At 49.3% G+C, this 14,403-nt stretch overlaps 1 protein-coding gene across 2 annotated transcripts; it reads left to right on the top strand.

Annotated features, from left to right (window-relative positions):
- The first annotated feature begins 37 nt into the window (after nt 1-37).
- MRRF (mitochondrial ribosome recycling factor) lies at nt 38-14,130 on the top strand. 2 transcript variants are annotated; one of them, XM_009648834.2, is made up of 7 exons: nt 38-125; nt 279-478; nt 928-1,083; nt 2,306-2,424; nt 5,338-5,429; nt 11,292-11,451; nt 12,907-14,130. In XM_009648834.2, exons 2-7 carry the CDS (start codon nt 304-306, stop codon nt 12,982-12,984), a joined length of 780 nt encoding a protein of 259 aa, XP_009647129.1. In that variant the 5' UTR covers nt 38-125; nt 279-303; the 3' UTR covers nt 12,985-14,130. The 2 variants fall into 2 exon arrangements, with proteins under 2 accessions (XP_009647129.1, XP_035744491.1); XM_035888598.1 differs by lacking the exons at nt 38-125; nt 11,292-11,451; nt 12,907-14,130 and adding an exon at nt 6,073-7,005 and having other exon boundaries at nt 140-478.
- Nucleotides 14,131-14,403: the final 273 nt, after the last annotated feature.

Below are 14,403 nucleotides of genomic sequence, written 5' to 3'. Positions count from 1 at the left end.
TCTTGTGACAGAAATTAAAAGTTTCTACGCAGCTGACCAGCAAATCCCAGAAGCTCTGAGCAGCATACGTGGGTTCTGCGCCCCGGGCCCGGGCCCCTCTGGACGGGCGTGCAGAGGCCGCGCAGGTAACGCGGGTGCAGGCTGGCTGCCACCCAGCCCCGTCCGCTGAATTTACCTGCTGCGGTGCTGCCGGGCGGCTGCCCCACAGGTTCAGCTAAAACCCGAATCTGTTTCTTTTTGGCATGCCGAGTGCAGCACCTGCCCTTCCTCTCTTCCAGGCACGTTAGAGAAGAGCTGCAAACGATGGCTATGGCACTGAGATGCTTCCGTCACCTGCCTTCCCTGCTCCATCGTTCTTCCTTCGCAACGGTCCGGGGGCTGCCGCAGGCTCCTGCAGGCTGCCCAGCCCTGCTCCTGGATGGCTGCAGGCAGTGTGGCCGTCAGGTGCTGCTGACCAGGCAGCTAGCCACCAAAAAAGGTAAAGGCGGCAGCCTTTCTCCTGACGTTTGCAACCCCTCAGTATGTTGCCAGAAATTCTTTTCTTATCCCTTTTATCCTGTGCACCAGTATTGATCCAACTTAGGCAGAACACAGCTCTGGAGGAGCTGGTTTGCCTGACGGTGTTGCAGTGAAACCTTAGCCCTTCCCACGGGAGAGGCACCGACCGCACGGAGCTGCTGCTGCTGCATCGGGGCAGTAGCTGGCAATCGTCACAGTCCCGGCTGGAGTCGGTGCACACAGCGTGACCTACAAATACATTTTGGCTTCTGTGCTCAAGTGCTGGGCTATTTACTCATTAAAAAATACTTCAGTTTATCTTAGACTCAATTCTGAATCTAACAGGGGTTTTACTATCTTCTTTCTGGTTTCTAATGCAACAACTAACTGTTGTCAGAAATAGAAATTAATTTTCTGTGTAATCTGCAGCTAAAGGTAAAGGGCAGAGTCAAGCCAGAGTGAATATCAGTGCTGCCCTAGTTGAAGATGTTATCAATCTGGAGGAAACCAATGAAGACATGCAGGCAGTGGTAGAAGCTCTGAAAGAAGATTTCAGCAGAAATCTCAGTGTTAGAACCTCACCAGGTTGGTAACTTCCTTCTGTGATGCTCTATTGCCTCTAAATAAGGATCCCAGTCCCAGTAACAGAGGACTCTGATTTCTTCCAAATTGATTTTCTTTTTATTGAGTTATTCACTGGGCACCCAATTACTACAACCTTGGCGTCCCCAACTAAAGGCTTTCTTCACCCGGAGCTTGACCAGGAAGAATCCATTTTTGTTAATAGCTTCCTGGAAATAGCTTTTGTAAGTGGGAGATGTCAAAAGTGTCTAACTGAACTGTTTGCAGATGTGATGAAGAAGCAGGTTGTCAGCTAATGGTGCAGTAGGGCAGGAAAAATCCAATTGCCATTAAATTAGCCTTTTGGAAATTGCCATCAGGCTGGTGTCTGGCATATACAAACTTTTTTCGCTCTGCATCTTTGTGGTTAGTGACCTTTACAAGCCTTGTGCGCTTAGTGAATTTTGTGTGGTAGGAAGAAATGTGAATATATTTGACTAACCTACAGTTACTATAACACTCTGCACTTATGTATTCGTAAGTAGTATCAAGTTTCAGGGATAAAATTTAACGTTAAACAATGACCAAATCTGAATCATTCACCACCCCAGCTCTGGCAAGGGCACTTCAGTCTTTAATGGAGTTGGAAAGCGCAGTTCAGTCTCTTAACTATTTATTTTAACCTCAGGTATTTTTTTTAATTACACTGATAAAGTACCTCTCGTCCCATGTGCCTTTTGGCCTGTTAACATTTTGCAGCAGAAACTAGAGAGCAGATTAAGAGTAGCTCAGGGAGAAACGGAATACTTTACATTAGGCAGTGTACAACACCTCCTCTTGGGACTGGGGAAAAAAAAAAGAGGGGTTTAAGAGAACACTGCTACGTTAAAGACAATAGTTGTTTTGATTTTTATAACAACATTTTGATTTTCTTTATGTTCTAAGAATTAAAAAATAACAATTTCCTTTTAATTCTTAACAATCTTGCTTAGTTTTTCTATTCTAGTAACAAAAACAAACAAGAGTTTTGTTTTCGTGTTTTCGTGCTTCAGAGTAGCATTGAAATATTTAGCTCGCAAATAGCACAGGGGATGCACGAACACAAACAGCACCTGAAGTCTGAATAAACACGGGTTTTTTTCTTTTGTAACATCTGTATTTTTGCATAGCAGAGGGGAGTGGGACACTGCGTACGCTGTGAACTGCTGTATCATACTGAAACTCCCCTGTGTTTGGTTCTTTTGAGGGGTCCTTGATCACATAATCGTGATGACAAAAGATGGGAAGTTTCCGCTGAACCAGCTGGGGCAGATCTCACAGAAGTCACCGCAGCTCCTTGTAGTGAACATGACCAATTTTCCAGAGGTAAGCACATTACCAAAGGCATTGCGAGGGGGAGATGATTACCACGGGAACAAATAGGTTGATGCTGAGCAAAGGAACATTTAGACAAAATCAGTCAAACCTGGCAGGGGCGAGAGCTCTGGCTGGGCTGTGTGTCGCTTCGTGGCTGACACAAAACAGAAGCGATATTTTGCTGCTGACTGCGCGGGGCGAGCGACTCTCCAGCCCTGCCTGGCGCACAGAGCATCTCCCATGCAGCGGCACAGGGTCAGAGGAGGGTTACATGCTGCCCGTCGGGCTGCGATTGCTCTCAGGGTCATAGCAAATAAATGCCACGGTATGAGGGGTTTGCTCTGGGGACTGCTTTCCCCTCAGCTGGATCTCTAAGAGCTTGGTTGAAAAGCAGCGCTGAGCGTGTCCCAGACCAGATACCCAGATTAACTGTGCCCTGCCAGGTTTCCCCATTTCCCGTGCTTTTGTGGCACCCAGTAGTCTTGAGCGCACACATGCTCTCCTTTGGTTCGCCTGAACTACCCACGTGGAAGCGGTGCTGCATCTGCCCCATTGTATTTATGTCATTTCTGTTCCTTCTGAAGATGTGGCCATGCGCAGAACGAAACGTGTGGTTGGAATAGTCCGCATTTGTGCTGGGGACACTAGCAAACTCCTCTAAAACTTGCTTACTTATCACCAGGGCTGGTGACACCCCCTGAGAGCTCATGGAAGAAGCTGCTGATACAGTCTAGGAGCTTCTGAAAAGCATCCCTGGTGGGGCTGAGCCGGGCCTGTGCTAAGCGCTGTCCCAGGCCTGCCCCGGGCACTGCTGAGGTTAGCGAGCTCCTCCCTTGGTAGTGCCTGCAGGTCAGAACCCAAATTAGGTGCTTTGACCTATCCTCTGGCAGAGCTGAGTTCCCTTAATTTCCTGCAGGAGCCTTAGTTAGACTTGCCCCTAAACGAGGCAGGAGATCTGAATCCCACCTCAGGATCGAGCGCTGGTGGTCCCCTGCAGTGGGCTCACGCCGTCAGAGCCAGGCAGCCATGCAGATAGGCGCAGTAATGAGTGCAAGGTTAGCTATTCATCCCGCTCCAGGTCTGGAGGTTTGCCAAAGCTTATCTCTATTTATTTTGCAAAGGCTTTCCCCAATTAATTAAGTCAGCAAAGTCTCAGAGGAGGTCAGTGTAAGGCACTTGACACCTAAGTGTTTCTTAAAGTATACCCAGCATGTATAGTGGCTTTGAAGAATGAAGGTCCCTCATCAGCGAGTGCACCGAGGTCCCTCCGAGTGCTGGAGCAGGGAGGGCTGGAGAAGTCACTCTATGACTTAGCCCATGTCCAAGTGGGAGCCCAGGCTGAGAAATGAGCACGTGAGAAATTAAATCTCACGCTGTATAGCACTGCCTACATTGCTTTCCAAGCCAAAGGGCCATTTTTCATTTGAACTGGAGCTAGAACTGTTTCTCTCACTGCAGTTGTTTTAATACCATAACTGTTCCATGGAAAGATTGAACTCTTTAAAACCATTACAGCCACGTTTACTTGATGCCATTATTTACAGCGTAGAGCCAGTACTTCATGGCATTGAAAAGCAAATAAAAATGCCTAAAGATCCTGGGAAAGAAAATAATGATAGAAAAGGACTTGCAGGGCCAAATTCTGTTTGCCTGAGAGATATCAACCCAAACAAGACTGGTTTTGAAGCGCGGCTATTTATTTCATGGGCTGCAAGAAGATGGGGGTAATACTGCCGTATTTTCCCCTTGCTCTATCTCCTCCAATATGTATGGTAAACAATACAGCGTTTACTGCGCATCTCCTTCCTACAGAGCAAGCACCGTCCATAGGATCACACGTTTATATTCCTAACATGCTGAGCTAGGCTTGGTTATGTTTTCTCTGCCCTTGCATTCTAGAGGACAGCAGTTATGTCTTACAAAACACTAGCAGAACATTCATTTTGTTCGGTGATGTCACGCGTCGGAGGCCTAAACAAATATGCAGAGCTTTCGTTTGCGCCTCCGTTGACAAAAGCTGAGCTTCATAAGTGCAAGTCTGCTGCAGCAGCCTGGGGCTGAAGTTAATGACGGGAAAGAGTATCAGAAATAGCAACGCGCCTTGTAAGGAAATGCCACGCGAGTGCCACAAGAACACAGACTCGCTCCGTCTTGTTATTGTCAATGTCAAGAATGAGGCAACCTGGCAGAGCGCTGCGGCAGCTCCCGGCAAAGCTCTGCTTTAACCGTAAAGCCTGACACTCTGTAAAGGTACGCCAGCGCCCTGGCATGGGGAAGGAAGCCTTTTAATCGCTTTGCAGTTACCAGGCAAACCTGCGCACCCCACCTTTGAAGCGGAGCAGAGCGTCAGCCAGCGGTGGTGGAGTTTTGAGAAGTTAATCCTAAGTAATAAGCTGCAAAATAAACATAGAGCTGGGCGCAGGCGCTATTTCTCAGCCAACTGCTACCGCCCTGATGTAATGTGGTCAGGTTGTAGCGCTGAAGTGGTTAAGTTAGTTAACGTTTCTAAATTGGCACTGTGTGATTTCTAGTGGGAAACATTCAACTGGAATTTTTAAACGCTCAGAATCTTTCATCTCCTTCGCCACAGCCAGGCTATGCCTTGGGAATTTATTGCGGTTTCGCTCTGCGTTGCCTCAAACCATTCAAATAGTTTCAAAGAAGCAAAACAGTTTTCTTTTGTTGTTGCTTCCCTTCCCCTCTCCCCCCCTTCATGCCCCCCTACCCCGATACCGAGCGCGGCCGTAGTTTCCCATTCAGTTTGATCAAAGCTCTCCGCACCAATGTAACTTCCTGATCTTACTGGTAACAGAAGTAAATGTTTCCATGTTCCGTGGAGATGGATTGCCAACTATTGACAGAGTTCTGGCATATGGGAATGATTATTTCCTAATTCCCTTTACCTTTTGATCTGTTTTACAGAGCACAGCTGCAGCTACGAAGGCTATAAGGGAGAGTGGCATGAACCTGAACCCAGAAGTGGATGGGACAATAATTCGGGTGCCAATTCCTAAGTGAGTATCGATGGCTGCCTGAGTTTCTCATCACGCAAGATAACGCAGTAGGTTGCAGTGAGTGTGTTTCAGAAAGTAAGCATGCACGATTGCTGTAATGTCATGATGACGCTGCTTTCCACATAGCTGTATTTCAGGTTCAGAAGAAAAATCTGAGCCCCTGAAAGCATCTGGTGGAAGCTCTTCCAAGTGTCTGAGTTCTTAGTCACCGCATTTTGGCATCTAGTGGTTGGTCTCATTGTTCTTCATCTTCCCCCTGCAGAGGAAAGTTGGTCCTAGCTGGCTGCAGCACTTTGCAAGAGACAGCCAAAGGCTTTTGAAGCTGTATGGCCGTAATTCAGGGGGTGATTCTTTGCTGCCCTGCTGTAAATTCCTTGCGTTACACCAGCAATAGAGCAGCAGTAACGCGGTTGTGAACCAGCAGTATTAGGGGTGAATCGCACTTTGCTGCAGAGAACACTAAAAGGAAGTGGTAAGAGGGAGGAAATTAATAGCTTTGACTAAAAAAAAAAAATCCACTCCCTCTTCTCATGCAATACACGCTGTGTAACCGACAGCTTCATGGAAACTTTGGTGTAGGACTGGTGGAAAAGCAGGCTGCTCCTGGCTGAGGACTGAGTATCGCTTCCCTCGCCCATCACAGGAGTCCCCCAGCCCTTGGACAAGGCAGAAGGTGCCACTGCATCGGTTTCGATCAAGAGAGCACTTGTGGGGCAATCCTAACGTTCCCTGCTTAGCGTGCTTCGGGCTGCAGCGTGCCAGGGTCTCTGCCTGTGAACAGGATTCCTTTCAGATGAAGCTAAATAGAGAGGTACCCTCTGGGAGCGTGCCGAGGGCTCCCCCATGCGCACACACGTTCCATCCCTGGGACCAGGCTGGACCTCGTATAGAGCGAGACCTCCCAGCAGCTCCACTCCTACGGCGCTGCACAACTCGCTAGTGTTGGCACAGCCTGCACCGGGGCAGCAGCACTGCTCTGCCCGGGTTTGGGTGCTGCAAGGAAAATTCACAAGTTCCCGTGGGTGCTCGGCTGCTGCAGCGGTGAAGCTGTCTAAATACCCTGGGCAGATGTGGATGTGTAGGATCTCATGCCCTCATGGGCTTCCATGGCACTGGGGTGCTACGAACAACTCCCGCAAAGGGCAAAGACGGCTCCGTACACTGCCTGCGCGCAGACACCTTGCACGTACGCCGTGTTCTACAAGCGGTGACTTCTCAGTAAAGACAAACCAAGTATTTCTTGTGCTTTAGGTCTACTTCAAAAATTCTATAGAATTTTATCTAGCATTTTGATCAGAGAAGTCTAATTGCAGCTTTCCGTTGCTTTCGGTGAGAGGGAATGACATTATCATTCTATTTGCTGATTTTCTTTTCCCCATGCTCCCTGCCCTTCCCCCATGCCTCAGGAGAGGAGGCAGAGGAGGAGGAGGGCACCATTATCTTCATAATTGCTGAGGCTCCCGGGTTGCTGCACAGTGGTTTGATTGTTAATGGGCACTTGGGTCATCCTTGAATATGAATTGCAGGGGAGGAAACTCCAAAACTGCAAATCCCAATCTTAAAAAAAAAAAAAAAAGAATACTGTTTTTTAAACAAATGCGTACGGTCTGTCACTACCTTTTGCCGTGCTGCAGAGCGAAAAGGAGTCTTCTCTGCCCAGGGAGGATCAGCCTGGTGTGCTGCCTTGTTCCTCTGGTGTGCAAGGGGTGCTGCTCTGGGCCCCTTTCTCCCTGGCTGGTTGGCAGCCCGGAGAGTCTCAGGTTAGAGAGGTTTTCGGCTTGGGAGACGTGCCCTGCTGGTCTGCCCTTGTGGGCACCTCCAGTCTTTTCTCACCCGCTCTTGAGTAACGTGACCGGGTCTTTCCGAGTTTCATCCACTTATCAGGAAGACAAGCAGACAGCTTCAACCTTTTAAAACCTTCTAATGCAAAAGGGGGAGTGGAAGGGGTCAGAAAGAATCAAATTCTGCTAGAGGCTTCTCTTTAATATTATATCCCCAAATTACTTTTTTTTAATTTTCTAAGTTTTTCACTTCCCCAACTCTAAAGATGTTTATGAAAGAACATATAGCAGATGCAGTGGAATCACCAAAATTATGGCAGGTGTGCAAAATGAACAACCAAATCAGAAATGAAGAGACAATATTGTTTCTGCAGAAATTGGTTCTTTCACGAGGGGTGGCACAGTGAAGGTAAAATCAAACCTGAATTGGCCTTGCCTGTTATTTAGAACACTTTTTAGTCTGACTGGTCAGCTGGACACGCAGGCATCAGATTTTGCCTTATGCAGCAGCGATGCTTCAGTGCTCGAGAGTGTTAAAATGGAGTTCACTTTTCAGTATTTATTCTATTCGTTTAGTTTTTGCATTGCAGTTTGAACAGAAAAAGGACACTCGTTTCTTGCGTGTTTACTTCTGCTTCCTGCTAGGATCCCCTCTGCTCCCTAAGGCATTCGCCTGTTTGTGTTGCTAGCACTGCATAGGCAATATTTATTTGTATAAAAAGTACTCTCTGAGGGTTTAAAAAGAAAAAAAAAAAAAAAAAAAAGAAAGAAAGAAAACCAGCCATGGGAACATTTGTATTGGTTGATCTCTTGGCCGAATTTGACCTGACCTTGTGTCTTTTATGGTATTGCCTCATTTTTAGATTCATCTTTTTTGGACCCATTGTGTTACACTGGATATTGTTTGTAAGTTAGTAATATTTTTACACATGCTTTACTGAAAGCCAGATGACTCATTTGAAAGTTTAATGACTCATTGTGAGCCTTTTTTCCTCTGCCCTTTAAGAAATATGCAAAGATACCTACTATGGGGAGAAAGGACTCAAAAAAATTAATCTGAAATAAACCAAAGCTGTTTCTGAGCTGCGTTGGTCAGGGTCGCTCATCATCAGAAGCCTCTTGCATGCTTTTTGTTGAGCAATATATGTTGCACCCTGTGTTTATCTGCAATTATGCATGCAGAGTATCTAGTTAAGCCTACTTTCTTTTAACTGATCCCTCTCCTTCACAGGAAATTCCTAGCATTTGAGATACAGAAATGACTCTTACCCGCATAAACATCTTGCGTTGGAGACGAGACGCGGCCTGCGTCGTGCTGGCTGTGGGTCTGCGCCTGCCGTACGCAGGGAGAGGAGCATCCAAGGGTTGCAGAGCTTAAACCACTGGTTGCTGGTGGAAGCAGAAAAAAGAGGAGATGTTACCCGCGGGGCGGTGTGCGTTCCTGGCACGTCCGTCACCAGGCTCTGTCCTGACCCTGGCAGGGCAGGACCATCCTGGGGGAGCGGCAGGATTTGACCCCGCTGCTCCTTGAGCTGCAGGGGAGGGCAGCGTTCCCCTGGGGAAGGGGTGACAGGCAGGGACCTTGTCCCCGTTCCCCACTTTTGGCACCCCTTCCCCAGGTTCACATCATGCTTTTTTTGGCTTTAAAGAGCGGGTTGGGGCAATGGTTACTAGACAGAAAAGAAAACATATCTAAGAACAGCTTAAAAGTCTCAGGTCTGGGGGCAGGATTAAACAACTGTCCTTAGAAACCATGGGCCTGGCTCATGTTGATGGATTCCTTAACCAGAAACAGCATCTGCCTGAAAAAGCGTCCGTTTCTGGCATTGCTGGTAGCATTGCTGAGAATTTACACACAGTCTGGCTGGAACATAAAACCCGCTGAGAAACTCCACGGCGCTGCGCAGTGATAAAAAGAAATTGGTGTTAATAAAGACAGACAAGGAGGCATGAAAGCTGTGACCCCGTGCCAAGAAGCATAGGAAATCTGGCAGTGCTGCATAAACAAAAACATTTCCTTAAAGGCTCGGCAGCCCCAAGCAGGCGAGTGATACCCTCGGCACAATTCGCAGAAGCTGGGCGGGAGCGGGGAGGCGATAGCTGACGGCGAGCTGGGTCTGCCGCAGCCCAGGCGGCCCTGCTGCGGACCCACTCGCCTCGCCACCCAGCAGGAGATGGGAGAGATTTCCAGCTCCCTTCTCCAAGTTTAACAGCCGGGATTGACTCCCCGCCCCCCCAAAAAGCTGCCTGAGAATCTGACCTCACCCAGACCTCTGTTTGCGAGCCGGCTTTGCTGGTTTCACATGTGCCGCGGGACCTCTGGCTGGGGAGATCGAACACGAGAAGCCCTAAAGGCATCGATGTTGGGATGCAGAGGAAACCACAAGTAACCCTGCTCACTTCTAATGAAGCGTCTGGTCCAGGCTCGAGCCTGCGCTGACCAGAAGCCTCTTGCCACATGCAAAATTCACTGGCCATCTCCCTCCAGCCGCCCCTCAGCGGGGAGCAGGATGGGCTGGGGGGCCAAGCCGCTGCCTGCAGGGGGCCACCGTGGGTGCTGGGGCTGGATAGCTGCTCTCTAGGTCTGTCAGCTTTCCCAAATTCCTGTAATTACTAACTGGTTCTGGGAAGCCTATTCCCTCTTGCACCATGAAATACAGATAACAGGCGAGAGGGCAGCGCCTCTGCAGACGCCTGCTGTGAGCGACCTGGCTGCCCAGGGAAGGTGTCGGCGCGCGTGCGACGCGGCTGGGCTGAGGACAAGGTTGGGAAGGGCCGAGGGTCCGATCATGCCCTGGCAGCCTCCCCATATTGCACCCCCACACGGGGGCAGAGCTGGCCCTGCCCTGGGAGCCCTCACCCCACATTTCCCCAAGCTCTCCGCAGGAAGAGTCTTGGCCTCAGTGTTTTGGTGACCCAGGCTGTTGCAGCCAATTTCTAAATACTCCTGTGAAATGTTTATTTTGTGATATCTTCTGCGAGCAGGCGGGCGCTCTCTCGCTAGCGAGTGCACCAGGGGTTTTCGTTCTCAAGGCGGTCTGGAAACGTCAATAGCCAGCAAAAATAATTAAAATATTATTGTTAAGCCCTAGCAGTTGATGTTGACAGTGATCAGCTGTAGGTGCTGGAGCATTACCAGAGCCGAGGCGACACGTCAGCCGTTCCTATGCCTTATTCAGATGGCCAGGCTCCCTCATCACCTGCAGTTTTTAGTTTGGGATGGAGAGTTGAGGATTTTCTTGTGGCACCACGGCAGTAACTGGTCCTGCATTGGGGGAAAAGTGCAGCCGAAGTTCTCCTGGGCCGAGTTGCCTGTGGCTAGCCATGTCTGGCATCATCGCCTCGTCAAACCGGGCATTCACATCATCTTGGTGGAAGAGCCCCATCATGATGAGCTGGAACAAGGTTGAGCAAAACATAAGCTCTGTCACTTCCAGATACGTAATTCAGGCTCTTCAGTTGCAGGGAGGCGATACCGAGTTTCAGGAAGAGATGGAGGTCTCCTGGCTTTGCAGGACCACGCTTTTCAGCTCCATCCCTCGGGTCTAGAGCTGGATTCTCCCTCTTTCCTGCAGATACTTTGGCAGCAGAAAAAAAAGGAAAGTCTGAGCATTTCAGCATGACTTTCAGGCACTGTGGTGACAACTATATAACGAGTAAGATTCAGACCAAGTCCCTCAGCTTAGCGCTGTGCTGGGAACTTTCAGTTCTAGGCTCAGGACTCGCTTCACCGGGGCGCGCTGCCCTGGCGATGCTGGGCAGAGGTGGCTGATTCGCTGGGGTGGACCAAAGCGGGATGAAAACACGCCCTGAGCTGTTAAGCCCCTCTGCCCTCGCGACATCGGGGCTCCACGCAGAGCGAGCTCTGTCTTCGCACAGGCGGCTCTTGGGCGTCCCTGCACAGCCCGGCTCAGCGCTGCGTGGCAGCTCTGCCTAGGCCAGTCGGAGAGGTACCACAGCAGGGAGGATGGTGGCTTTTACCTGAAATCCATCGCAGAAAGTAAATCTGGCTGACGCCATTTTTCCTTTTGGTGTTTGTTTTTTTTTTTTTTTTTTTTTTTTTCTTCCCCCTGGCTGCTAGGGTAACAAGAGAGCACAGGGAGAGCCTGGCCAAGCTTGCCAAGCAGTCCACCAACAAGTCCAAAGAGGCCCTGAGAAAGGTGCGAAGCAAAAGCATCAACCAGGTAAAGAAGTCCAAGAACAAAGTGTCTGAAGATACCATCTGGCTGCTAGAAAAGCAGGTAATGTATTTGTTTTTTTTCTTCCTGCCATATCACGACGTTTCACAGCTCAGTGGTGTGTTTGTCCCAGCCCTTGCTGACAAATCTCCAGCACTGAGAACCCGACTGGGGAACGGGTGGCCCTGGGCTGAATTTTTGGAGTCGGCAACAGCTGTTGTATTTGCTTTTTCTTTGTGAGATTTGGGGCTTCAATCTCAAAGCCAAATTTATGATATGAACCATTGTAAGCTGACACAAGGGGGGGGGAACCATTCCCTGCAAGCTTTCATACTATGAGGGACTTGCACAAACCAGCTGAACTTGGGGAGCAAACAGCCCACGTCTATAGCTTTACCACCATTTACACAGTGCCTGGCCACTGCAAAACAGCTGGTGTTAATGAGGATTGCTCCAGTTTGTTATTAATGAAAAGGCTAGCAAGATTATCTCTGTTAGGAGTTTTTGGCTCCAATTCAGGAAAATACTTAAGCACATGCCTAATTCCCTAAGAGCAGATGTCACTAAAGTCAATTACTTGGGCATAAACTCAGGCACAAGCCTAAGTGTGTTGCTGAATTGATACCTCTGAAGGCAGGCCATTACTTTTTAGCTGTTTGTTTATTAACAGCTAAAGTTAGATACATTGCAAATGCTTCGGGACAGTTCTCTGTGTGCTCACAAAAATAAACATTGATATACAGAGCATTTGTGCAAGCAGGAAAAATGGCCATGCTATTGTAACCGAATCCTGTTGGGAAGCCCTTCTCCCAGAGCAGATGGTTTTCTGCATTTGTAGAGGTAGCGTCTCAAGTCTAATTTTTGCTTGTACCCAGATTTTTCAGGACGAGGAAAGGTCATCGTCACATACCTTGGGAGCGAGTACATCTTAATCAGTCTCGTAAAACTAGCGCATACCCCCCACCGATGTGATCCAACCTTTATCTGCACTCACTCAAATAAGTGCATGCACGTTTCTGTCCTGTTCATAAGCTTGCTATGTCCATCCCATTTTACTAGGAGACCTGATCCCTGGCCAGGGCTTTAACAAAGCCATTTATCTCTTTTTACAAAGAATTAACGGGTTTGCAAAGAAACTAAGGCTGCGCTCCTGCTGTTACTGAGTTTGTCCAAATAGTGGAAAGGTTGCAGGCGGTAATGAGATGGGCCCTCTGTTCCCTGTTAAATAAGGACTTGACCAAGTTACTTATGAAGCTCAGCCAAGCGTTTGTGCTGTGCATCTCTTCCCAGAGCCTTTGACCATTCCCTGTTCTCACTGTACAGATGCAACACTGGCACAGAATCACTGAGGTGATGGTGGTAGGAGCCCCCAGGAAGAGCCCATTACTGCCCCAGCATAATTTGGGGTTTTATTAGGACTTTAGGCTTTGTTTCAGGAGGTGATCCAGTCATTCCTTTCCCTTTAAACTCTGGCATCACCTAGCATGTGCCTCAGACTTGTTCTGTGTTGTTCTGCAGATCCAGCAAATGGCAGACAGCGCTGCAGCAGAGATGGACAAGCTCCTGGCAGCGAAGACCAAGGAGCTGCTTGGATAAGCGTCACCCCTATGGACACGCTCCCTCCCCGAGCGAGAACGGACTGCTGTGCACCCCAGTGGCCATCCCTGCCTGGGGTCAGCAGCCTCGGGCGATGGGCAGGGGCAGCTCGGCCAGACCTCCGGAGCAGCTCTGTGCCTTGGCTGCTCCGATTCCCCACCTCGGACTGAACTGGAGGGAGGGAGGGAAGGGGAGCTCTCCTCGCTCTTCATCCAGGTGGCTGCAGAATTGGGTGAACCAAGATTAAAAATAAAACAGCAGGAAGGAGGAGTGGAGGCTGTTGGAAGGGCTCCCACGCAGACGCTGCGGCACAGGAGGAAGGGCTGCCCCGCTCGCCTTCCGCCCCAGCCCGTTTGCACCCCAACACCTCGCAGCCTGGCAGAAGCGAGGACCACGCACGAGAGGAGCCTGCACTGTCCTGCTGTGAACCTCGGCATTTGTTTTCGCTTAAAATAAAGTCAAAATGAGATGTGGAGGAGCAGCCTTGGGACAGCCAGTTCCCAATTGATGCATCCCCTTGGGTTCACGTGTCTCAAAAGCAGCGTTTGCCCATTGTTGTGGCCAGCAGAGTTACCTGCAGCCTGGCCACCAAGGAAGGCACGAGGAGGCTCAACACTGACTGGTGTGGTGTGGGGAGGGGAGATGGGCTTTGCGGTTCCTTAGGCTTTGGGACAGAGAACTGAAACCAGTGCTGTCAGCATTGGCTGGTCTAGCCAAGACCAAGAGCCAGCACAGGAACTTTCCAAAGCCAGCATCTGCTCTCCCTGACCAGTTACAGCACACACGTGTGAGCCACCAGTCCTACACATCAAGGGGCAGAGGAGGTAGAAGCAGAATGGGGTCCTGAGCACATCACGCAGCTCACCTTCTCACTACCAGCAGGTACTTCCCGACAGCAGTGAACAACCTCCCCGCAGCCTCGGGAGATGGCAAGGGGAGGGAAGGTGTTGGCCAGCCCCACTCCCAAAGCATTTGGGTTCAAAGAGCACCAAGTGCTCTGCGGTCCTTAAATAAACAACTCCCAAAAAGTTAGTTTGTGTGCAGTGGGGAGGGGGAGGAGGATGAAGGATTTGCTCTGCTAGGGCCCCACATGTCAACAATTTCTCTGCTTTGTGTATTTTGGCCAAAGTGCTTACCATGATAAATGAATAAAGGAAAATGGTGAGCCCAGGGCGGTTACATGGCTCAGTAAATTGCTTTCAGCTGATTACTGTATTTCTTTTGACATTTATCAAGTAGGCTTTTTTTGCTGTTGTCACAGCCTCGGCATCCCAACAAGAGCCTGGGCTTGAAGGGTTTGAGGAATTTCCCAAGTATTTACGGATATTCCTTATCCCATAGCATCTCACTCCACCTCACACAAATTAAATCCTAGTGGTGAAACTGCACCAGCACCGGGTGCGGGACGGAGCCGCCTGT

The sequence above is a fragment of the Egretta garzetta genome, unplaced genomic scaffold, assembly GCF_000687185.1.
Source record: "Egretta garzetta isolate BGI_Z169 unplaced genomic scaffold, ASM68718v1 scaffold211, whole genome shotgun sequence".
NCBI classification, from domain to species: domain Eukaryota; kingdom Metazoa; phylum Chordata; class Aves; order Pelecaniformes; family Ardeidae; genus Egretta; species Egretta garzetta.
The sequence above is the reverse complement of the archived record's forward strand: the minus strand, read 5'-3'. Positions and strand labels throughout refer to the sequence as shown.